The 24,426-nt window shown below is 55.8% G+C and overlaps 10 protein-coding genes across 11 annotated transcripts; 8 read left to right on the plus strand and 2 right to left on the minus strand.

Annotated features, from left to right (window-relative positions):
* The first annotated feature begins 79 nt into the window (after positions 1-79).
* On the plus strand, positions 80-2,202 carry PV07_08286. Of its 2 annotated transcripts, XM_016395439.1 has the most exons (2): positions 80-536; positions 653-2,202. In XM_016395439.1, exons 1-2 carry the CDS (start codon positions 229-231, stop codon positions 1,716-1,718), a joined length of 1,374 nt encoding a protein of 457 aa, XP_016248858.1. In that variant the 5' UTR covers positions 80-228; the 3' UTR covers positions 1,719-2,202. The 2 variants fall into 2 exon arrangements, with proteins under 2 accessions (XP_016248858.1, XP_016248859.1); XM_016395440.1 differs by having other exon boundaries at positions 80-2,202.
* A 483-nt stretch (positions 2,203-2,685) lies between these two features.
* Positions 2,686-4,865, plus strand: PV07_08287 (uncharacterized protein). Its single transcript, XM_016395441.1, has one exon. It carries the CDS (start codon positions 3,187-3,189, stop codon positions 4,324-4,326), a length of 1,140 nt encoding a protein of 379 aa, XP_016248860.1. The 5' UTR covers positions 2,686-3,186; the 3' UTR covers positions 4,327-4,865.
* PV07_08288 (uncharacterized protein) lies at positions 4,652-5,416 on the minus strand (the record flags this gene model as incomplete). Its single annotated transcript, XM_016395442.1, has 1 exon — positions 4,652-5,416. The coding sequence occupies one exon, from the start codon at positions 5,414-5,416 to the stop codon at positions 4,652-4,654; it is 765 nt and encodes a 254-aa protein (XP_016248861.1).
* A 696-nt stretch (positions 5,417-6,112) lies between these two features.
* On the plus strand, positions 6,113-7,425 carry PV07_08289 (uncharacterized protein; the record flags this gene model as incomplete). The annotated part of the gene is made up of 1 exon (XM_016395443.1): positions 6,113-7,425. Exon 1 carries the CDS (start codon positions 6,178-6,180, stop codon positions 7,423-7,425), a length of 1,248 nt encoding a protein of 415 aa, XP_016248862.1. The 5' UTR covers positions 6,113-6,177.
* A 1,183-nt stretch (positions 7,426-8,608) lies between these two features.
* Positions 8,609-10,538, plus strand: PV07_08290 (uncharacterized protein). The gene has a single exon (XM_016395444.1). It carries the CDS (start codon positions 8,662-8,664, stop codon positions 10,009-10,011), a length of 1,350 nt encoding a protein of 449 aa, XP_016248863.1. The 5' UTR covers positions 8,609-8,661; the 3' UTR covers positions 10,012-10,538.
* PV07_08291 (uncharacterized protein) lies at positions 10,162-14,453 on the minus strand. The gene is made up of 2 exons (XM_016395445.1): positions 11,544-14,453; positions 10,162-11,400 (listed from the first exon to the last, which is right to left on the minus strand). The coding sequence occupies exons 1-2, from the start codon at positions 12,236-12,238 to the stop codon at positions 10,461-10,463; spliced, it is 1,635 nt and encodes a 544-aa protein (XP_016248864.1). The 5' UTR covers positions 12,239-14,453; the 3' UTR covers positions 10,162-10,460.
* Positions 14,454-14,823: 370 nt separating this feature from the next.
* Positions 14,824-16,972, plus strand: PV07_08292 (alcohol dehydrogenase 1). Its single transcript, XM_016395446.1, has 3 exons — positions 14,824-15,201; positions 15,261-16,073; positions 16,131-16,972. Exons 2-3 carry the CDS (start codon positions 15,408-15,410, stop codon positions 16,536-16,538), a joined length of 1,074 nt encoding a protein of 357 aa, XP_016248865.1. The 5' UTR covers positions 14,824-15,201; positions 15,261-15,407; the 3' UTR covers positions 16,539-16,972.
* Positions 16,973-18,013: 1,041 nt separating this feature from the next.
* Positions 18,014-19,777, plus strand: PV07_08293 (uncharacterized protein; the record flags this gene model as incomplete). Its single annotated transcript, XM_016395447.1, has 1 exon — positions 18,014-19,777. One exon carries the CDS (start codon positions 18,014-18,016, stop codon positions 19,709-19,711), a length of 1,698 nt encoding a protein of 565 aa, XP_016248866.1. The 3' UTR covers positions 19,712-19,777.
* Positions 19,778-22,076: 2,299 nt separating this feature from the next.
* PV07_08294 (uncharacterized protein) lies at positions 22,077-22,439 on the plus strand (the record flags this gene model as incomplete). The annotated part of the gene is made up of 1 exon (XM_016395448.1): positions 22,077-22,439. One exon carries the CDS (start codon positions 22,077-22,079, stop codon positions 22,437-22,439), a length of 363 nt encoding a protein of 120 aa, XP_016248867.1.
* Positions 22,440-22,949: 510 nt separating this feature from the next.
* Positions 22,950-24,230, plus strand: PV07_08295 (uncharacterized protein). Its single transcript, XM_016395449.1, has one exon. The coding sequence runs from the start codon at positions 23,263-23,265 to the stop codon at positions 24,016-24,018; it is 756 nt and encodes a 251-aa protein (XP_016248868.1). The 5' UTR covers positions 22,950-23,262; the 3' UTR covers positions 24,019-24,230.
* Positions 24,231-24,426: the final 196 nt, after the last annotated feature.

A 24,426-nucleotide genomic window follows, 5' to 3' on the forward strand; every position in this document is an offset into this window, starting at 1 on the left:
CGGCGGGTATCAGTCCTCGGCCCTGCCGGCTCTTATCACTTGATGCTCGGGTACATGAGTGCGGAACGACGCCCGAAGAGGCTGTACCGGTACGCGAGGAGCCGATCGCTGTGGACGCGGTCAGTCAAACATGCCCCACCGCTAGAATTCCGGGCTGCATCGTTGTCACCTCTCATCTCGGCAGTCTCAATCCACCTCCCTCCCTCCTCGCAGCCTCGTCTCCCGTTCATGTTTGGATCTCTCTTATCTCGCAACCTGAGAGTTGCGAAGCACAGAGTCATGAACCAGACGAACTCCGCCCGACCGCAGACCCCAAGGGTGGAGGAGCCAACAGCCATAGCACAGAAAGGAAAGTCGAAGGTCAAAATTACCGCCGGCGACGGATCAAGGCGTGATGGCGCAGAGATAGAGACCGAGAAACCCCGAGACACCAATGGATCCGCCGAGCACGAGGTGGAGGAAGAAGAGGAAGAGGAAGAAGAGGACGACGAGGACGAGGAAGAGGACGACGATGATGAGGATGACGATGTAGACAAGTGAGTTCAAGTTTTTGCTTCCCCGGAAAATGCTCTGGCCGTCCACATCCACCAGTATTGCTCACTTCGCATGGGACAATCATGCCGCTTGACCCTTCTGACCTGTTTTGCGCCAGCTTCACAACCTCCGAGATCGTGACCGTCCACGTCGGCCCCAAGCGCAAACGGTTCCACCTCCATCGCGACCTGATCTGCCAACGCTCCCCCTTTATGGAGAAATGTCTCCAGAAGAACCGCTTCGATGAGGGTTACAAGAACGAACTCTACCTCCCTGAAGACGACCCCAAGGCGTTCAGCATAGTGGTCGAGTGGATATACAGAGGAAGACTACCCAGCTTTGGGACCTTTGGAACGAGCGCAAACGGCAGTGCCAGTGCCGCAAGTGCGAGGCCGGGGACGACCGGGTTGGACATGTGCGATATGTCTGCCGCGTACTGCATGGCGGACAAGTTTGGCATGGAGGAGTTGCAGAATGGAATCATGGATTGCATACGGACGAATTATCGACTGGGCAGTGGCAGTGGAAGCGGTGGTGGGAACGGGCATAACCACGCTCATATCCATCACATTATCGGCAGTGGGCACAGCAGCAGAGAATCCAACCGGCCGAGCCTCGTCTCAAGCCTGTCGGCAGCAGACAGAGACGCTCAAACAGCCACCGACTCTGCGTCATCTCCAATCATCCGCCCCAACTATTCGGCGGTGGCTCTCGTCCACCTCCATGGACCGCACAAATCACCGCTGAAACGATTCTTCATCGAACACCTCGTCCACCACATGATGACCTTCCCACGCTACTACCATGAGAACCTGAGGAAAAACGAGGACAACGATCGCGCGGAATTCGAAGAACTCTTCAAGATCCCCGAACTGTCGTTGCTGATCATGCGCAAGATCTGGCAATGGCAAATCGAAAAGTTTGGCGACCCGGCGAGGGACAAGGGCTGTGCCTACCATGTGCACTCGACCACGCAATGCGACACGAAGATGAGGTCTGCTTCTTCCATGGCGGGGAAAGGTGCCGTGGGGAATCGACCGCTGGGGTCAGGCCTGGGAGGGAGTCCCAGTACGCATCCCGCGGTGCTTTTGCAGAACTTGGCCAGGAACCAGCAGGGGCAGGCTGGATGGATGAGTGGCTCATCGACGACTTTGGGTGGATGGCACCCTGGCGTTGGGTGGTAGGAACGCCCGAGCGACCAACTGCTGCCACAAGAAGAACAACGCGCGCCGTGGAGACAGCAGCAGCAGGAGGCGATTGACGACGATTCTTCCTAGCCGACGAGACCAGCGCGCACAGGGGTCGAGCTCTGAAGGTGCCTCAGAAGATGATTTGGGTCAGTCGGGAAGCAGATTTCTTGTCCAGGAGATCCACGGCTTCAATAGCTGTGTTCCTTCTTGGAGCAGCCATTTCACTTTCGACATTGTTCTCTTACGACTTGGGCGCACAGGGCGCGATCGATGGGATATCTGTCTGTATTGCATGGGGTCAAGACGAAGGGTGTTTTGGCGCAAGAGGGTTCAAATGTTCACTCCGAGCGGGTGCTGGATCTTTCTCCAGGGTCGTGCAATGTAGAGCGGGTTTTGACATGAGCAGGTATGATGCCTTGATATGACTGATGAGACTCTACTAGCATTTCTTGTCACAATTCCATACCATTTCTTACGCTATTGTTCCATCCTCGTTCACCGTTCTCACATGTCGTAGCGGTATGTATACCTCGTACCCATTGCCCACATGGCTTCTTGCCCTCTCCCATATATGTCCCGTAGTACTTCTGCAGGCCGACGCCAGAGCCCAGGAATTTCCTTCTCCCACCGTGACATGTATAGTGTTTACCCGGTCGTCGCGGGTTCTATTTGGGATTTTCCATTTGTGGAAACGGGGCGATCGTCAGGTCGCGTTTCTTTTTTCTTTTTTCGAGGATTGTGTAGTGCAAGCGATAAGGGCACAGGTGGCGCCCCGTTGACCTAGCTACGCCGGGCGAGTTCTAGCTGGGTTGGTGGGCTCGTTGGGTTGAGGCCGCTCGGGACTAGATGGGTAGCGAGGTGGCTAGCCACGAGTAGTCCCCCTCCCCCAAACTGTGTTTCTTTCGGTCAGTTCGTCGTCATTTTATTAGCTCAAGGGATGATCAAGATCAGTCTTGTGTCGGGAGAAGCAAGCAAACAAAGATAGAAAGCTGGACCTCTCAAACCCTTTTCGTCGGCTCCTTTCACATGCTTTTTGCGTTGTCCGCTCGACCTTCGTTTTCCCGTACGTTTTGAAAGATCGATCGTCTTTTGTGTCTCAAGATAGATTCGCGTGTCGATTACTCCTGTTTTAGTTCTTGCGCTCCTTGTGGGAAGGTGGCGTCGTTGCAGTTCGAGGAACTTCATTGGCACTGAGCTGAGAGTTGCTTCTTACGTGCAATTGAAGCCGCGGTGCTGCTCGACGCAGCACTCTAAAGCTTCGAAGGATAGAGCTATCATCTAGCTTTGAGATCGCCAGAGTTCAAGACAGCGGTTGGATCCAGCAGTGTTGGAGTCTCGGTCGCACAGCCGTAACAACATAAATAGAGAGGGGCCTTTGAGCCACCAGCATCGCAAAGGGACTTGCACACAAGCAACATCACGAGACAGCTGAAACACAATCCTGTTTGTTCCATTCGCCAATATGCCCAGCGAACGCACGCCTCTCCTCTGGTCCTCCTTCGACGCCGACAACAGCGACTATCCATCCGACCCGCACGCTCAATTCTGCATGATGACCGGTGCCCCTTCCTCCGCCCCAAATCCAGATGGCAAATCGCGTGCCTCAACAGCGGTGCCGCCCAAGTCCTTGTACGGCAGGGCGACTCGGCAGCTTTCGAACCAGCGATTTACCTATTACATGACCGCCTCGCTGTCCAACACGATGCTACTGTCCCAGGTCGTCCTGGGCGCCGCATTGACCGCCCTTGGGGCGTCCGAGTCAAGTCACATATTAATCACCATTTTTGGAGCGATGAACACCATCATCGCCGGGCTTGTCGCGTATCTCAAGTCGAGGGGCCAGCCAATGAGAGCACGAATGTATCGGGATGATTTGGAGAGGGTGGTCGACGAGATCGAGAACTCGGAGGTCATGTGGCTCGGGATCACTTCCGGGGTCAATGGCTACGATGATATTGATACCGGGGATGGGAAGAGCGGAGAAAGGGGAGCTGGGGCGGTGACGGTAAGGAGTGAAGTGGCGAGGCTGACCCGATTGTACGATCGCGCTGTGAGGAACAACACCGTCAACAACCCGGACATGTACATGACGGGAGCGGTGGATGGGAGCTATGCAGGGGCAACCCTGAGAAGTCGGGCTGCTGTTGGTGGAGGAGGGCAGACTGCTGCATTGCCGATGCCAGTGCCAGCACCTATAACGGCGCCCTCCGTTGGGATCAGCCCAGGCCCAGCGGCCGTTTCTGCTCCAGCACCCGCACCGGTTCAACAGCCGGTCCCGGATCCAGATGAGAGTCCGGCAACCGCACCACCGAAGCCCAAGGAGGACAAGAACACGGGGGAAAAGAAAGAGGCGGAGACAAAGGGCAAGGAGAAAGAAGCCAAGGATGTGAAGAGTGATGGAGCACCGTCCGATGCAGGCGACTCGAAACCGGAAAAGAAGGAGGGAAAGGCAGCCGACGAGCCACCGCAGAAGGAACAGGAACAGCAGCCATCACCACCACCACAGCCGCAACCACAACATGATCCCGACGCAGAGCCTGCCAGTGACCCGAACGTGCCCTTGAAGAAAGTCGCCGGTGATGCGGCGGACGGCGAGAATTAGGTCTCATTCAGCTCATCTGACGGTCAGTGAAAGGGCCGAAAGAGGAGGACAAGGTCACGGTGGTAGAGAGGGCGTGCGAAGGAAGAATCCCGAACAGGTGGGTTTGGTATTGTATTCGTCTTTGTACTTTCTGGTTCATTGCGCAAGTGTATACCCCCTTGGGAGTTAGTGCTCTAAGCTTTAATGTGATGGTATTGAGGGTACAGTTTGCTTTCGACAGAGGACAAAGAGACGCAGATGGATGAGCCATACAACGCCCTACTAATGAGCATACACATGTGGCATCTTGGCTGCCTCTGCATCGCGTATCATCTCCCCCCAAATATCAACCGGTCGAATGCCTCATGCTCAGCACCGGATTGTATGCCTCTCTCCATTTCTTGGAAACCATCTCCGCAAAGCCAACGCCCGCCTCCTTGATCTCCTTTGCCGGCTTCTGCAGGATTTCCAGCGTCTTGTTCGTGTACTCGTCCAGCTCCATGGGCGTCACCACTTTGTCCAATCGGTTCTCGGCGTCGAGGTCGGTGCGCACGTACGGCGGGGCGATTTCGATGACGTTGACGTTGGTTCCGTCAAGGCTCTCCCGGAGTCCCACCAGGAAGGCGTGCACGGCAGCTTTCGTGGGACAGTAGACGGGGAATGGACCCATCGGCACGAACCCGAGGCCAGAGGACGTGATCATGAAGGTAGCCTCGCCCCCCACGGACAACAGATGCGGGATGAAATGGCGGGCCAGGATGATGGGTGCCGTCAGGTTGGTGTTCGTCTCCTTGATGATCTTTTCGTCGGAGAAGTTGTCGAGAGACAGGAAGTTGCCCTGGTACTGGATGCCGGAATTGACCCAGACGGTATCAATGTCGGGATACCTGGAGAGGAGGGTCTTGACGTGTCCGGGGAGAGCGGCCAGATCACTGTTGTCCATGGCATAAGTTTCGAGGCCTGGAAGCTCCTTGGCCAGTTCCGCGAGGCGAGACTCACGACGTCCGGTGGCGATAACCTTCTTGCCCATGCCGTGAAAGGCTCGAGCGAAAGATTCACCTATTCCACCGGTGCCGCCAAAAATGAGGATGGTAGACATGGAAGAAGTCATGGTTGTGGTTGTTGTGTCGTGCTGGGACTTGTGACAGACTTTGAGGATAGAATGGAAGTTGGAATCATGACCTGTGAAGCCATATGATCGTGAGCTTTATATACTTGACAATACCCGTCTAGAGGTATTCCCTCTTATCAGTATGTATAGGGGCGCTATGCTGAATCCTCCCAAAGCGGCAATGGAAGGAGATATCGGATTGATCCACTTACCTGATCTGGAAGCAGTTCTGTCGCTATCCGGCGCCCGAGCCAATCAGGACACGAGCCTGACGTCTCGTCAAGGACCCGAGATCTTTATCACCGACTGCCTCCTTCTTCCTCGCATACGGCGGCAATGACGACGAGGACAACGACTGGGCCATCACTCGGTGCCGGGCTGTCCGTTGACGTTCGTCCGCATTCTGTCGTGTCCGGTTGTTTCGGTGATTGTCCACAGGCGTGTTATTCAGCCGCTGTCAAACACCGTGACTGTCCCGTGTCTCGGCCCATCAAACGCCCCAGATACTCTCGTACAGGTTTGATACCCAGCATGATCGGGACGCCTTGAGAGGCCGATGTCCAAATGCTCCAGCGGTCACAGAACCGGATTACTTCCCCTTCACTGGACCATATTGGCGGTGAATGCACCCTTTCTGCGTGTCCAGCACGAGTGACAGCCCCCCGGCAGCACTTCGCATTGCGCAGCAAACTGATTGTCAATATCCCTGGAGCTCGTGGACATTCGGGCCGACGTCAAACGCTTCTGAACCATCACCAACCATGTTTCGTTTGATATATGAGGGCTGCAGCCCAGTCAAGGCCCTATTGCTTCTCGGAAGCCTCAGATCCTCTACAAATCCGGCCCAGAAATTCATCGGCTCCTCCACGACTAACGCGACCATGTCTCTTGTACCAGAAGGGAACTCGACCCTCAGCATCACCCAAGCCGCCATCAATGTCTTTCTGGCGTCGCAGCAGGACAATGGTCTCATCAGCGGCCTGGGTTACTGGCAAGTCGCAAACGGCTACACTGCAATCGCGCTGCACGATCTCTGGTCTGGGACTCTTTCCTACAGCGGTGTCCTAGACGAGCTCATCGGCAAAGTTGAGGTGAACAACACAAACTGCATCAATGACATGAACGACGACTCGATGTGGTGGGCTATCTGTTCGCTGGAGGTCTTCGACCTTACCGCAGCACCAAGTCATCTCACGGTAGCAGAGGCCATCTGGCAACACGTCAACCACTTTGTGATCCCCGCGGGCAAGTATATCATCAACGGCACCGACATGGGCGGTGGGGTGATCTGGTCGAGCAAGCCCAACGAGACCCAGGTCAATGCCGTCACCACCGGTCTCTATGCGGAGCTGTCGGCGCGATTGGCGACGCAACAGGCGGACGAGACAGGCAGAGAAAAGTTCCTCGCTTCTGCCGTCAACAGTTTCTCCTGGATCCTGCGCAGCCGATTCGACCAGGACGGCTATGTCGTCCTGGACCACGTCGATCTGAACACGGGCGAGAGCTACAATTGGACATTTACGTACAACACCGGCCAAGCAATTGCCGCATCTGTGGCCATATATAACACCTTGAAAGCAAAGCACTTGGACTTGATTCAATCGGCAACGACGGACGCATACCTGGACCTGGCCTGTAATATGGCCAGCCACGCCATGAATCGAAGCAGTTGGGTTGACTCAAATGGAACACTGACAGAGCCCGGCGCCTACCCAGGCACCGGTCCAGACAAAAAGCCCGCATGGCAGAACGACGACGCCGTCGGCTTCAAAGCCATCTTGCTGCGGAGCCTGGCCAAGCTGTACAGGGTCCTTGTCCGTGACAACGCCCACCCGGAAATGCAAACGCAGTTGGTCCATTTTATCCAGACGCAGTTCCAGACTTTGCAGCTCAGGGATACAAACGGGAAGGGACAATATGGCCCCTGGTGGGATGGTCCCATGGATTTGCCCACAAGTCACTCTCAAATGGCAGCACTGGATGTGATGGCGGCAATCCATGCTGTGTGACGGAGAACGTCGGGGTGACGAGGTTTGGAATGCAAGCTTCAAACGTGACCGTGGAATGAGCTTTGACAATGGCATTCAAACACATGTATGCTCAATGCAGAGTACAACGTTACCGCCGGCCAGGAATGAACCGTTGGTTCGTCTTCCTTCGGAACAAAGCCCAAACTAGAACTCGTCGAACATCTTCCGCGGTAGCACGGCAGGAGTCAAAGCTCCGATGTCAGTCCAGATGAGAATAAAGCGAGCATCATCGGGCATTTCTCCGCTTGCCGTGTCTCCTCCGACTACATATCAGCCTACCAGAGCTGGTGTCAGGTTCTTGGATGGCTGGTTCGGATATGGAAGGGAATCCACGATGAGAGGGCTATTGGCGTGTCTCCTTGCTCGGCTTGCAATGAGCAGCGCCTAGGGTATACCGTGGATCCTCTGGAAGATGCACGATCAATTGCACCCATCTACCGTGCGGAATTATCATCTTGTCCGTAGCATTCAGCTCCCTGGGGCCTCCAGCTCACTAAAAGGTGGTTTGCTCGCTGGCGCTGGCGCTGGGGTACAAGCGTCCTATGCTCCTGGCCACCAACGAGTGGACATGTCACCGTGGCCCTGAGGGTATATGTGGTGGCACAGAGGACAGTTTCATGCAACGCCTGCGCGCTGTACAAGCGGCTTCTGGGTCACTTGCTGGATCAGAAGCATGAGCTTTGACACGTGGAAGAAGGTCAGGCCGTAGGGCTCGGTGAACTGGCTGCCACTTCAGAATGGACATCCTAGACTCACAGTGTGAGCTTGTCATGAAATCACATTAAGAGAGTACAACGAATACTCGACGTCGCTCAAGCACTATAGGCTCCCCGTGACGAGGGTCTATGCATCTCATCGATCAGGGTTCGTCTTCCTCCTCCTATCTGAAAGCGTGCCTTCGATTACAAATCCGAGAGGTCAACGTAGTGTTGCGACGGTGAGATGAGACAGATTGGTTGCACCGTGAAGTCAATGTCACGAATGCAGTAGTCGTGGATAGGCGTCGTTTGTCCATTCAAGGAAGCCGTAGGCAAGTAGTAATAATATGTAGTAGTTATCGAAGTCAATAGTGGGAGGAATCACTCCACAATCATCCGGTGCGGGGAGGTGACTGCGCCAAAGGAAATGTCCTGATAATGTACACTTTGACACATTCTCTTTTCCCCTTCCTCGCAGCCAGATCCAGCAACACATCCCTAGATCCCATTGCGAATCATGTCTGTCAACGGTGCAACGCCCAAGGCGAAATACCCAGCCAAAGCCCACTGTCGGCGCGTGGCCCAGTATCTGATCGATGCGGGCTTCTCACGGCATGGAGTCCTGTACCTCGAGGCTCAGAAAACCCACATGGTTGAAGACGACGACCAAGCCATGCACTTTCGCCAGCGTCGATACTTCTTCTACCTCTCCGGCTGCAAACTGCCCGACGCCTATCTGACCTACAACATTCCTCAAGACATCCTCACCCTCTTTATCCCCCCCATCGACCCGGACAGCGTGATTTGGAGTGGCTTGCCCGAATCCAAAGAGGAGGCCTTGGAGAAATACGACGTTGACGGCGTACTCTACTCAAACGAGGTCAATGCCGCATTAGCAGCCTACGGCCCTTCCAAGGCTGCCACCGTCTACGCCATCCCAGAGCAAGTCTCGGAACACATCACATTCCTGCCATTCAAGGCCGTTGAATTCTCATGCCTGAAGACGGCCATTGACGAGTGCCGCGTTGTCAAAGATAGCTACGAGGTTGCACTGATCCGCAAGGCCAATGAGATTTCTACACTGGGACACATTGAAGCGGCCAAGGCAGTGCTCACGGCGACCAACGAGCAAGAGCTCTACGGGGCGTTTGTCGGGACATGTATTTCGAACGGGGCACATGAGCTGGCATACCATTCCATCTGTGCCAGCGGCACCAGCTGCTCCACCTTACATTACGTCCGCAACGACCAACCCTTGCGGGACCGCTTGAACATTCTCCTCGACGCCGGCGCAGAGTATGACTGCTACTGCGCGGACATCACACGCACATTCCCTATCTCTGGTACTTTCACGCCGGAATCGCAGACGATATACAACATCGTGGACGAGATGCAATCGTCGTGCTTCAAGATGCTGCGCGCAAATGTCCGGTGGGAAGATGTGCATATGAACGCGCACCGAGTTGCGATTCGAGGACTCAAAAGTGCCGGCATCCTTGTCGGGAATGAGGAGGAGATCTTCAACAAGCGCATCAGCGTTGCGTTCATGCCACACGGCCTGGGCCACTATCTCGGCATGGACACGCACGATACGGGTGGCCACGCCAACTACGACGACCCGGACCAGATGTTCAAGTACCTCCGTGTACGGGGTCCTGTGCCCGCCGGCGCCGTCATCACCGTCGAACCGGGCATCTACTTTTGCAATTTCATCCTGGACCCCGTGCTGGAGGATCCGGAATTGAATCGGTACATTGACAAGAACGTGCTGGAGAAGTACTGGACGGTCGGGGGCGTGAGGATCGAGGATGACGTGCATATTCTGGACGACGGTTATGAGAATCTGACGAAAACGCCGAAGTTATAATGACCCCGAGAACCCTGGGTTCTCGTGTCGGGACCGGCCCTGGGCATGTTCTTATGAGATGAACCTTGACGAGCGCATGACTACAAATCCAGTGGTGATCACGACCTCGCGTTGAACCGGTGTTAGGGCTCTCTTCGAAAGAGCGGACACGCTGAGAGGAAAGAAGGTTATCGTGCTGCCTAATAGGTAGATCCTGCGGTTTGCGCAGACACGGATAAAGGAGAAGCCATCATTCACAGTTACATATGGCGCCACCCACCCCAGACTTGGTAGTTACAACACCTCATTCAAGCCCGCTTTTCCCTACCTACGTATAGCCGAACGGTCGACATAACGGGCCGAACCCTAGAGCAATCTTTGGGATTTGACGACCCTTCCAAGCCTCCCACACCGGGAATCAACCCCCATGATATTCCTATCCCCCACAAACCGTGCAGAGATATCCCCGCTCAATCCTTCCAGGTGATGACCTTTGACCTCACCCACTCCTCCAGGCCGGGGACGCCGTTGAAGCGGCCGAAGCCGCTCTTCTTAACGCCGCCGTGGGGCAGGGCGGGCTCGTCGTGGACGCTCATGCCGTTGATGTGGACGGCGCCGCTCTCGATCTGGCGGGCCAGGCGCAGGCCGCGGCGCAGGTCCTCGGTGAAGACGGCGCTGGCGAGGCCGTAGTCGGTGTCGTTGGCGAGCGCGAGGGCCTCGGCGTCGTCGCGCACCACGTACAGCGACACGGTCGGCCCGAACGACTCGGTGTGGTAGATGTCCATCGTGGGCGTGACGTTCTCGATCACCACGGGCCGCATGCGCGTCGCCGACGCCTCGGCGTGCCGCGGGTCGCCGTACACGGCCCGCGCGCCCTTGGCCAGCGCGTCCTCCAGCAGCTTCTTGTTCTTCAGCACCGGCGCCGACGTCACCAGCTGCGGCACGCCCATGCCGTCGGGCGCCTCGGCGAAGACGTGGTCCATCGTCTGCTTGAGCGCCTCGCGGAACTGGTCCGCCACCTTCTCGTGCACGATGATCCGCTCCGTCGACATGCAGATCTGGCCCGCGTGGAGGAACGCGCCCAGCGCACACTGCAGCGCCGCCGTCGAGATGTTGGCGTCGTCGCACACGATCGACGGCGCCTTGCCGCCCAGTTCCATGACCGTCGGCTTGAGGTACTTCCCGGCCTGGGAGGCGATGATGGCACCCACGCCAGTCGAGCCCGTGAAGTTGATCTTCTTGATGGCCGGGTGAGAAATCAGCGCCGAGGTCACTTTCGCCGCGTCGGCCGGCCGGTGGTAGATGGTGTTGAGGCAGCCCGCGGGCAGGCCTGCGGCGTGGAGGATGGAGGCGATGGCCCAGTACGTTGCTGGAGCAGCCTCAGGACCCTTGAGGATGACTGTGTTGCCCCTGTGCGAAGTTGCCTCGTGTCAGCCGATAAACCCCCAAACTTCGTCCCTCTTGCCAAAAAGTTCCTTCCTCCGAAAATGGAAAATAAAGGATGGCATGATCTCAGTCTCGTGCTGTCGGTCTCTAAAAACCAAAGAACTTACATGGCAAGAGGTTGCAAGCATGCACGGAGACCCAGGACATAGGGGGCATTCCACGGCGCAATCCCCAGAACGACACCATAGGGTTCCTTGACCAGCATGGCATTGGCGCCCTCTTCGGCGACCACGGGCATGGTGGAGGTCGAGGCGACCTGGATGAGGCCGGCAACGCTCTTGCAGGCCTCGTAGGCTAGGTTGTGCTCAAAGGCGAACATAGACTCGGCGGCGCCCGTCTCGCTGTAGCTGTAGTGCTTCAGCTCGTCTCTTCGATTCTTGAACTCGTCGGCCGCCCGGAGGAAGATGTCGCGCCGGAAGTTTGGCTTCGTCTTGGACCATGTGGTGAATGCCTTCTCGGCGGCCGCGATGGCCTTGTGGACATCCTCTTCGTCAGCCGAGGAGCATTTGTACAAGGTCTTCTGGTCGAGCGGAGAGACCACGTCGAAGGTCGAGGAGAGCTTGACCTCCTTCCCATCCAGCCACAACGGAATGGTCGATGAGGTGTTGAAGGCGGGAACTGGCGCGTGTGCGCCGTTGGCACCATTGCTGGCCATTATTGGATAGGGTTGCGAATTGAGATGGCTACGAATTGACGAGGTTGAGGTCCTTCGTGGTGACGCTTGGACGTCGCCAGCCAGAAAATCGGGGTCGGAATTTATAAACCAAAGCCCAGGACACACGCCGGCATTTGAACAAGGCATGTAGACCCATCGGATTGTGCACCTGTCCCTGTAGATCTGTATATTCGCAAATCAACGCGGATTGGTCCCGTGGGGAGTGGAAGCGGGGAAATGGGTCTGGTCATTCCCGAACAGTGGTGGAAGCTGCCACGCGGGGCGGCATCGTAACTGGGCAATAGGCGGCATCGAGGGGCATCGAGGGGCATCAAAGGACACCTAGCATGCCCCAAGGGGGCCACCCGGGCGGCCTGCCAAGCGGGTTAGGTAAACAAGGCAAGTGTTTTCGGCTCTTCTCAGGGTAATGAACCCCTAGACCACGCCTCAACAGAAGTTCCCGACATGATAATCAGACCGGCGAAGGCTACATCCGATGGATTTGTATACAGCGCCCACCTGAGTGCAGTTGCTTATAAACAATCACGGCGACAACGGAATTCGGGGACTTTTCATCAACTCGGCCGGCTCTCTGGATTCCTTCGCTGCGCCGTGCTGTCTCTTGCTTAGAAGCAGGGAGGCCGCATCCAGCTCGCTCGCTGGCACCCGCCAGGTCGGGACTTGTGTTTTCTGTATCTTGTGCTCCATAGCTCTTGACAGTAACCGTCCTCATATCCAGCATTCAGCCTTTGAATCTCTTCTCTCCCAGATTCCTCAGATATTGACGCCGCAATTGATTCCGAGGGGCTCGAGGTAGGAGAGTAAGAGCCGCGCCGCGCTCCGAGAAAGGCGTTTTCGCGGAGGAAAGCGTGTTCCGGCTACCGAGTTAGTGGCTGGAAGCTCGCCCTGCAAGCCTCTAGCCCTATCGTCAAGTGAGTAATGAAAGAAGCTCTTGCGCACATCGACTCAACATTTCAAGGGCATTTTTGCCGAGAAACAATAGCACACACTGTAGACGCTCGCGAACTCATGAGCCCTGCGTACTGAATTCGGGCGGTCTGCTCTTCGTCGTCTTTCTTCTTCAAACCTTGTGACTGCGGTTAGGAACCAAGAAAGTGAAATCGCGCAATCGCAAGAACGGTTTGGTTTGGGAGTCTTGGGCTCGACGATCTTTTCACAAGATGCGGCATTTTGAAGAGCCCAACTGCGTCGCGCGCACATGCCCTTGAGGTCGAAAAGGGAGCACAAATCCGAGAAATTTGGCCATCCCATCCCATTGGCTAGTCTGCTGCCTGTCGTAGATTCTGGCCCTGTTTTGGAAAATGATTGAGATATGCATGGCAGCCATCAGACCACTTCTGCATCATCGCATCAACAGTCATCGCCTTCGCTTATGCCCGTGACACGTGGATTCGACGGGTCTGCACCACTCGGCAAGCCTCTGGAAGAAAAATTTGGCACAGTCTGACGCACTCTCGAGATAACGACGAGGTAGCCGCCAGATCCAATGTGGCTGATATCGTCAATAAGGAGAGGGATATCACTGTGTGTGACAACAGAGTACATATCTTTACAATGACTAGTATCTCGGAGTAGACAAGTCAGAGTAACCATCATCAAACCCGCTTCCCGTCAGACTGTGGCCATTTATTTTAGACATCGGCTCGCCGGCTGGTGCGGTAGATGCTCCAGGTGCGCAACCGCGACTTTTTCAGTGGAAACGCTCACAGACAGAGGCGAAAGAAGTCCAAGGAGGTAAAGCAAGCGGCAGCTAAGTATTGATAGGATTTGCGAAGATTCGAACGCGTCGAGTAGGCTGATCGATTGACGGCACGCATTCTGGACTTCGCAGCTCGCCGATGGTTCGAGGATCGAATATCAAAGACATCAGGGCGAGATGGTCGGTAGGGCCAATTTCTAGCTTATCGAGCGTCGACAATCCATCACCTCATGCTCAGGTGAGGCCAAATGCTGGGATCAATGGGCCTGGAGATAGATGGCTCGATGGTTGAGTGTGACGACTGGGCGCGCAAACATTCGCCCGTACCCCGCAACTCATCATGCCACTTTGTAACGTAAACAAAGAACCCAAAACAGGCTTCCATGATGGCATTGCGGCGGAGAAACGGGTTTGTCTGGAGCTTCGATTGGGCCGAGCAGCCTAGTGCCCGTATTCGAAAGGCACCAGGAGGATAGCGAGGGGGTGGCAAGCTGAGCTGAGCAAATAGATGAGATGTGCGTGAAGCTGGATGAGCTCGTTGGGGGGGAGCGCAGGGAACAGGGGCCTTTGCCCGCGCTTCAATGCCCATGGGCAAAGAAAGCAAAGGAGCCTGGCAGCCCTTTTCCCCGCATTGCCTGCGCTCTGCCTCCGGGGCCTCGTTTTCGTGTCTCCCTCGTCCGACTTCCCTTTGGTCCTTATCCTGCGTATTCCTTCGGTCCCTCGAATCGAAATGCGTCTTGGAGACATGGATCTCACATCTCGGCGAGCTTAACTTTGGGATCCGAACACAAAAACAGATCCGGAAAAGCTTGCAGCGGGCAGCGTGCAGCGTGCACCATGCAGCGTGCGGCTGGCGCAGTCACCTTAGCAGTGGTCCAGATCTGCGCTCCATCTGGCCTCCAGCTTCCAGCACAGCTTCCCTAGCACCGTATCCACCCGCTGCCGCCCATCTCCCAGACTGCCACTGATCTGGCTGCTATCGATCCTCCACTGTAATCCGTACCGCCAAACCCCTCAGTCTTCGGTCACTTTTGCTCCATCATGCTGCAGCCTTCACCCTGGTTTCGGTGGTTCCCCTTCAGACTCATTGCCCACGTTGGCCCATCCGGCCAAGGGTGCCTCCCTGCGCCTTGTTGATGAGAAAATCCGTTCGTCCACATGCTCGTCCCGCCCGGCCAAATGCTATCTTTTTGGTCAACCTGATGATCCGCTTACAGAAAGTCTCCTTACACCCGTCATGAGATGTAACATCTTCAACGCTCCAGACCTCCAACCCAACCTACTGATTGGCCGCCGAAGCTCAGCGGCCCACAGGATACACGTCTCGAGCAATGACGGACACACGCGCACTCCCTTGATCAGACTCTGAGGGGTTTCCGCTCATCCTGAGGTGAGTTTTTCTGGTCCATTGACAAGAGGGGTCGTGAGCTCTTCTGACATCTACATAAGGTCGACCTGGTTCCGGTGACAGACTGTCGAACATCATCCTCACCACCACCAACTTTCACCCAGACCTCAAAGGGCACGTCTTCCTCTATACCCATTTCCAACTTCTCAAAAAGTGTTTTACCGTTTCATCTCCATCTTACAGACAGAATGACTTCCTACAAGATCCCCACCGAGCAATGGGCTCAGGTTATCGACAAGGTCGGCGGCCCTGTGCAATACAAGAAGATCCCCGTCCCCAAGCCAGGACCAGAGGATGTGCTCGTCAACATCAAATACTCCGGTGTCTGCCATACCGATCTCCACGCCGTCAACGGTGACTGGCCCCTCCCAACCAAGCTACCTCTCGTTGGTGGCCACGAGGGCGCCGGTATCGTCGTGGCCCGTGGTGAACTCGTCACCGATGACATCTGCAAAATTGGCGAGGCCGTCGGTGTCAAGTGGTTGAACGACTCCTGCTTGAACTGCACATTCTGCCAGCAATCAGACGAGCCCCTGTGCCTCACCCCCAAGCTCTCCGGCTATACCGTCGATGGCTCCTTCCAACAGTACTGCGTTGCATCCGCACGGCACGTTGCGCACATCCCTGACGGTGTTCCTCTCGACGAGGTTTCCCCAGTCCTCTGCGCAGGCATTACAGTTTACAAGGGTCTCAAAGAGTCGGGAGCAAGACCAGGACAGACAGTTGCGATCGTCGGTGCTGGTGGTGGCTTGGGCTCTTTGGCCCAGCAATACGCACGGGCTATGGGTATCCATACCATTGCCATTGACACTGGAGATGACAAGAAAGCACTTTGCGAGAAGATGGGTTCCAGCGTGAGTTTTGGAAGGATTCTTTATTTTTCGATATGATGACTGATATAATGCGACCAGACCTTTATCGATTTCGCCAAATCCAGCGACGTTGTCAAGGACGTCAAGGCCGCAACAAAGGATGGCCTCGGCCCTCATGCCGTCATTCTTGTCGCAGTGACCGAGAAGCCCTTCCAACAAGCTGCGGAATACGTCCGCCCCCGTGGAACCGTCATTGTGATTGGTCTTCCCGCCAAGGCATACATCCGCGCCCCAGTCTTCGAGTCAGTGGTGAAGATGATCAGAATCCAGGCCTCATACGTCGGAAACCGACAAGACAGCGAGGAGGCCCTCGACTTCTTCGCCCGCGGGTTGATCAAGGTGCCCTTCAAGACGGTGGATCTGAAAGATCTTCCCAAGGTCTACGAGATGATGCATGCCGGCCAGATCGCTGGACGATATGTGCTCAAGATGCCTGACCCAGAATAGATGACGGGTGTGATGGGGCATGTGGCGGGCCAGACGCTGAATCCGTGGCTGGTTTTGTAAGAAGATTAGTGAAAAGGTAGCTTCAGGCAAAAATGATTACAAGCCGAGAGATACTGCTCTGTTTACGACGGGCATTGGCGCTCGGGGCAATGGATCTCCGCCTCGGATGTGTCTCATCCCGCCATCCATATTGGCGATACTCTCCCATCGAAGTGGATCAATCGCCAACTTCGTTCTCCTGTCCTTCAGTTGTTGGTACTTGATTTCTCCCTCTGTCCGTGGGTGCGGGCCAGCTTTGTGCCGCCGATATTTGTCAAGCCAGCCTTTTGTTCACATATTCACCTTGTTTGTTCATCATCTCTTTTCAGCGTCAAGTATATCATGACGTCCTCGCCACCCTGTCCGTGCTGGTGCAGAGAGCGTCGATAGCCTTACATCTCTAGCGTGGCGGACGGCAAATTTTGGAACGTTTAAAATGAGTCAGCAGGGTTGCGATCTGCACGCAATAGGCGTGGGCTTGACGGGATCACCGCAGGAGCTTTTTCAGCCACCGATCTCGAATTTGACTAGAGTAGTCAGCAAATCGGGGTTCCTAGTCAGGGCAACGACTTCGAAGCCCGACGTCGTACCGCCCAACGGTTTCGGAGAATCGATGCTGTGAGCTTGGTTCAACCAGTAAATAGTGTGCGCCAAGGAGGAGGATCACCACTTGAAATGCGAAATGGAGAGTAGAGAGTAAATGCACTGGCTCAAGGTGATGCCTGCTGGTATTCCTGCGAGCCCATTCAGGAACCGGCTGTCGTTGTACGAGCTCGCTGCCCTGGGACGATGGATGTCCTGTGCAAGGCGCGGGCAAGGCAGGGTAGCCAGCGATACGGACGCCACCTGCGCTAAAGAGATCGCAGCCTCATGCCGCCATCGCACCTTGCCCGAATAGGAAGTACCCATTTCCCAATCAGGCTATCCAAACAAGGCTCCTGGCTTGCTCGCGTGCAAGAATCCACAGCCACTGGTGTTCCCGCTCAATATCTGGTATAATAGGAACTATTACGGCCGCCGGACGTGGTCCACGCTATTCGCTGCGTCCCACAGCACAAGCTTCCCAAACTCCCCCCTTTCGCTATACTATGCCTCACCGATCACGAGGCTCCGCTTCACTCAACGCCTCGACTATACCAAATCTTCTAGGCTTCCACACTCGGTCTCTCCTTCATTCGGCGACCATGCATCCATTTGTGCTAATTGAGATTGGGACGACAGTCCCTGGGGCAGCTCTGTTGCGCCCGTTATTCTCCCGGTCTAAAAGCCGTTGGCGCGACGTTGACACCCTTTTATAAGCCGGTATCCTCCACCACGCCAGAGCCTTCATCTATAGCTAAACCCACCCACCTCCTGATACGACACTCTCTGCGGACGGAAGACGGAGGCATCGCCATTAGACTCTCCAGTCCGCACTCCGCGGTGTTGAGGCGAACATGAAGGCGCCCAAGTTTATGTTCATCAACAAAACTGCCGACTCCGACTCCCTCTCCCACAGCCACAAGAGCGAAAGAATAAAGATCCATAGCCATGTCCAGAAGGGGCGACGGTACAAGAAATCCGAGGGAGGCATCATCTACGCTACACGGCTACCGCATCTTCGGCCTGAACGGCAAGGCGGGCAAGGGGATGACTGTCCAGACGAACCTAGCGATGACAAACGAGGTACCGCCGAGTCATCGACGCGGGATGCACCGGGCCTTGAACATTATCCATCAGGATGCTCGGTACGCCGCCACGGCGGCCAATTGCTCCAGCCGCTAGACCCAAATATCGACCCGTTGCTCTGGGATTATTCACAGGCGCACCTCACGCCGTCAGGGTCGCCTCAGTCAATACCAGTATTCCCTGCGGCCTCGGCCGAGGAAAGCTTCGATCCCTTCGAGGTGACCTGCGTCAAGGTCGACGGGGCCATCTACAGCCTGCTGCACTATTTCCTGCGGGTGTGGCACCCCAACGTGTGGCATCTCGAGAGAAGTGGCCGGGCGGATCACGAATATGCATTTCGGGACGACGCAATGAGTCTGATCCAGGGGTGCCTTCACGACAAGTACAACATGTACGCCCTCCTTGCCTACATGGCGAGCTACATGCACGATATCGACGGAATTACGCCTCCTGGGGACGGCAACGTCTACATGCACCAGGCACTCCAGGCTTCCCAGAACTATGTCAAGAGCCGGCTACCGATCACGGGCAGGCTGATCTTCAACATCTTCGCTCTTGGCTGCGCGGAGTGGTACAGGTACAATCGCCAGGCCGGTTACGTGCACCTCAAGGCGGCCAAGTCTATTATTGACTCGATCGGGGGTTTAAAATCCCAGGACGGCCCGCTCGTGGATCTTTTGTTGACAGGCGATGCATACGTGGCTGGGGAACTGCAGAGGAAACCCTTGTGGTCTGATGCGGATTTCGACAACGGCGACGACCACCCCATGACGGCGTACGGTCTTCAGGAGCTGCAGAAGCTTCTCTCGGGCACGATCGCCCTAGGATCAGGTCTCCTCAGCTCTGCGCAGCAAACGATTATCCCTGCGGCCTTGCGGTGGATCATCTTGGATCTCGCAGTGGTGCTTTCTGTCTTCAAGTCGTCGCAATCCTTGGGGCCTGCGGCCGAAGATAAACCCTCCGCTGCTGAAGGGTTCCATTGGGTCAACGTGCGCAGCATCGCCATCAGACACCGTCTCCTGCATCTGGAACTGGGTGATCTGAGAAGCGAAGCCGTCCGCATGGCGATCGTGTTGTGGATGTTCATGTGTTTTACCGTCACAGGGCGAAAGCGGACCAACAAAGTCATGGCGCCCTTCTTGCGAGATCGGCTCTGCTCGATCCCAGGCAAAGAATGGGACGGTCACGAAGAGGTTCTTCTGTGGGCTCTGAGCATCGGCGCTCTGTCCGCCCAGGTCGGCTCCGAAGCGCACACTTGGTTTGTGGCCCAGATCAGTTCTGTGCCTTGTGGTAGCGGAGCTGGCGATGCGGACCAGATCTTTTCCGCTCTCATCGGCCTCTCGGAGAAGTTCTTTTATCTGGAGTCGGCACAGAGGAACGATTTCAGGGCTTTGGCTGATGATATACACGACTTGCAAACAACGATGGGAGAGTCGAACTCCGATTCCACGTCTCAGGGCGTCTGAGCGTTGAGTGATCCCCGTGGTTGTGGCAGATGCCGCCAGAGAAGACAGAACAGCACCGTTGTACAGACTTCCCTCTTGATAATGGCAGATATCTTGCCTGGCCAGTCGGGGCACCACTTCGTCCGCACAGCCGCAGGACCGCCGAAGACCTTTGAGCTTCCCCCATTACCGAGTATCGTGCCCCTTCATCCAGTTGCTGATTCATCACATCTTCACCACAAGAGCCCCCAAGCACCACAGAGGACCCCAGGCATCTCGCAGCTCTCCACTCACGACAGCGCAGAAACTCTCTTGACGTATGTGAAGTGACCGAAGTGGAAGTTGCGCTCCATCAGTAGAAAATGCTCTCCAACTCTTCAACCCTCCAAACGGTCGCCCCATATTTGTCCCCAATAGCTCGCGGATCAGTGGTCCAAATGTCTTGACGTCAACCAGTCACCGTGAGAACCGACTCATGAGGGTTGTTTGTCGCAGCGTGGTCTGGTTTGTGAGGAACGCACATTGCCCGTCGCTGGGTGATCGCTAGCTCCGCGAATCGAACTTTGTTGCTTAAGTCCGCAACTGCCGATGGATGTCGCCCATGCTGAGGGGGGAAGATAGCGAGGAGATACGAAGGGAGGGATTCCGTGCTCGAGAGGGGTGGGCTATTGGATGGTCAGGGCGAGTGATGGAATAGAAATATACCCCCCCTCCCGGAAGGAATGTTCCTCCTGCTGCGAGCACGAAACTCCTTCGTCCAAACCGCTCCACGTGGCAGTTGGGATTCCTCCCCGCGACCGAAGGCCTTCTCTCACATCGTGTACGATCCGTATATAACTCGGAACAACACCAGAAATTGAACTTGGAGATACACTGTCCTGTCGCTACAAGTCTGTTCTCCTCTACCACACCGGGGTCTACATATCTGGCCCTAACGCTATAGGAGGCGCTACTATTATTCTATTCTATATCTCCTTAGCCTACAACGACGCTGCCATGGCCACCCTGAAATACGCTAACAAGCTCGCCAACACGGCCGTGCTGATCATCGGAGGCACCTCCGGGCTCGGGTTCGGCCTGGCAGAGGCCCTGCTGGAACACCACGTCGCCCACTTGTACATCTCGTCGTCGCGGCAGCAGAAGATCGATTCGGCCGTGTCGCGCCTCCGGTCCGCGTACCCGGACTCCCAAACCACAATCACCGGCCTGGCGTGCAATCTCGGTGACGAGGCCCGCCTCGAAGCCAACATCAAGGCCCTGTTCGCGCAAATCGGCCGCAACCACCTCGACCACGTCGTCTTCACGGCCGGCGACCCGCTCGCGGCCAAACCCTTCGCCGAGGTCGACTTCGCCTTCATGAAGCAGGCCGGCATGGTTCGCTTCTTCGCCCCCTTCTTCGTCGCCAAGGAGGCCGTTCCCTACCTCACCCCAGGCCCCGCGAGCTCCATCACCCTGACCACGGGGTCGGTCTCGGAGAAGCCGCGGCCCAACTGGGCCGTTGTTGCCTCGTATGCCAGTGGCTTGTATGGTATGACCCGCTCCCTCGCCCTCGAGCTGAAGCCTGTGCGCGTCAACTTGATCTCGCCTGGGGCTGTGGACACAGAGCTCTGGGAAGCCAGTCTGGGCGACAAGGACAGGGTCAAGGCCGCGCTGGAGGGGATGAAAGCCCACGTAGCCACGGGGGAGGTGGGCAAGGTCGAGGACGTAGTGGAGGCGTTTCTGTACGTGCTGAAGGATAAGAACGTCACCGGTACGTGTATCCGGAGTGATGGAGGTGTCTTCCTGATGTGAAGGGGTATCTCGGTTGTGTCGATATGCGGAGAAGGTCCCGGTAAATACTCTTTGAAAAAGAAGAATAGATCGGAATAGGAGGTTGCCTACCGTAAGAAATACAGAATTGATGACGAATAGGGATCACACACCCAGACGAATGTTACCCTCCCTAGCATGGCTGTACGGATGTCCTTAAAGAGTCTTAGTTCACAGCTAAAAGCTGTGCGATAGATTGACCCGCCTCTTCTTTTCGTTTCATCCTGCAAAGAGGTGAAATGTTGGAGATGAGGCTGGAAAAGGGGTGATAGCCTGATGGGGGGAGGACTTACCACGCAGATCTGTCGGCTGGTGACAGCTAGGGCGTCCGTTGAGCAGCTCTTCTTTGCTTCCGGGGTTCCACGGTTTGTTCTCTCGAAGCTTCGCTGATCTGTCAGGTGGGCGCCGGAGCATCAAAGTATTTGTGAACTCTCTTCCTCGCCAGGAGGTGAATGACTCCCATATTCAAAGCCCGTTCATCTACCTCTTCTTCGCACATCTCCCAAAAATCCCAGCCTAGCATCCCAGGACACCGTCTCCGAATCTCTCACTCTTCTAGCTCACTCGCCTCTCAGAGATGTCGTCTCAAGCCTTTTCCTGGTTGCGAAAGCTGGGGGAGGCATCCGCATTTGCCATCCCAGTCATCATCCACCACCACTTCTTCATCCGCTATCAACGGGCGGAGCCGAAGCTTGACCTACCATGGATCAACGACGGCATGGCCGGACTCAAGAGCGACACAACCGGACCCAAGGACGATATCACCAGACTCAAGAAAGACGTCGCTGAACTCAAGGTTGATCTTGCTGGACTCAACTTCAGAACCGGTTGTTTGGAGTGCGAAATGATATTGCTTGCTCGACAGCCTGACAGCCTCCTCTGTGCAATGGACTCACCCCATGCGGACCAGTGTCACCAAGGCTCAAGCGGGGCTGAGTAGGATATGACGGGCCAAAGCAGTTGGTTGTGAGAGGACAGATCTCGTCGTTGCAGAGTGTGGTTGGGTGAATTCGAACAAGAGGACGGACACGGTGGTTGATAGTGTGGATTTGAGGCATTTTCGCGTCTCAAAGCAAGCAGATTAGGCGGCTGAGAGCCTTTTGCAGTGGAACTCTTCTCTTCAAAGCCAAATGCCCTTGTCCTCTGGTACATATGAAGGAGGAATTGGATGCAGGATCTAAGACTCCACGTTGGCGCTGGGTGCCAAGCACCGACCCATCCCGCAAATGTTCGGTTTCGTCTGGCAGCCACATTTAACTAGAGAATCAAGCCCGAGGGGCCGTAGGGAGACCCCCACGAACCAAGGGTTCAGGCTGCACTAGCCTGGGGAAGCCCCCCAAACCGCCTAGAAACCCCAAGGCACGAAAAGTTATCCCTAAATCAGGCAGGTAACAGGTTGCCTAACAGGCCCAGCGTCTCCCTCGGTCGGCCATTATAAATGGAACGGCGTCTCTGCCCAAGTGTCTCCCACGTTACCTCGAGATAACGCAGCTAAACAACTAGCCACAGGGTGCATTTTCATCAAGTGCCAATCTCATTCTTTAAATCACCATGAATCCCGCCATGTTGTTCATCAGCACTCTCATTACCGCGGCCATCTCAATCCCCACCGCCCTCTTCTTCACCGGCAGGTTTGGCAATTTGGCGAACCCCGGCGCGCCAATCGCCTACACCTGAACCTCCTCTTGCAGCTCGGGGCTTCTCCTAGCCATATCAAAAACACCCCGCCCCCTTCACGACTATCGATATCGATTTCTGCCGCCATGACTGAACAGCAAGCAGGCCCCCCTTCTGTGCTCGCCACCCACACCATCGATCCTAGCCAACAAGAAATCTCGCACCCGCCAAAGTCATACACGTATTACCATGCCGGCCCGTTGTTCACCATCGCCGAACTCCACACAAACGCCCTTCTCGCCCAAGCGGTGCAAAAGTGCTCCGCGGGAAAATTCATCCCCGTCTTGCCCCAGGATCTGGAACAGCGGGACCTGAGCCCTCATTCCATCCGGGACGAGGACCTTCGCGCCCTGCTCTCCTGCGACATGGCCATGTTCACCTACGACGGAACCGAGCTCGACGCCGGCACGGTCGTCGAGTACATGGTCGCCAAGATGGCCGACATCCCCGCCGTCGTGCTGCGGACGGACTTCCGAGGGGCGGGCGACCAGGCAGAGACGGGCGACGCGTGGAATCTGATGACCTCCAATTGGCCGAGGACGGCGGGTGTGAGTGTGCATGCGATGGTGGGTTACAAGACCAGTCTCCAGAGGGCACAGGCCGGGGTGGAAGGGACTCTGGGGAGGACGGTCGGTGAGTACATGATCGAGGATGTCGCCCAGAAGGTCGTGGATGCTTTTGAGAAGGTGTTGAAGGAGCCCCCGAGAATGCCGAAGGAGTTGAGAGAAAGTGTGTATCAGTGGTTGGCCTTGATGCCCGGCTTCAAGAACGGAGGCGATCAGCATAATGCGGAGGTGCTCGCGAAGCTGTGCAAAGAGAAGCAATCTAGAGGCTTGCTATGAAGTACCAAACTAGAATACTAATAGACCAGTCATTGCGAGGTCCACGATGAAGTGGAAAGAATTTTTTGAGCAGTCTCCGGCAATCCTTCACTAAGTGACGCCGTGGTCTTATGTACTTACTGTCCCAAACGAGCCGTGCATATGGCAAGATAGCTAGACAGAAGTCCCGAAGCCTTGCGCACAGGGGACGCAGGGGAAAAAGGAGAGCAGTCGAGAAAATATCGTATCTGGTCATTCCTCAACATCTCTCTTTGTAGAGCAAGCTTGTCATTGCGAATCATCAAGGGAATCTCTAGCGAGAGAGTCGAAAAATCACCCACACAGTGCGACTGGTGCGGTTGAAGTGCAAGGCTGGCATATGGTTGATGACACCAAATCTCCCTTCTGTTCCCTTGAACAGATATGTAA

Source organism: Cladophialophora immunda (assembly GCF_000835495.1).
Source record: "Cladophialophora immunda strain CBS 83496 unplaced genomic scaffold supercont1.4, whole genome shotgun sequence".
Lineage (NCBI taxonomy): Eukaryota > Fungi > Ascomycota > Eurotiomycetes > Chaetothyriales > Herpotrichiellaceae > Cladophialophora > Cladophialophora immunda.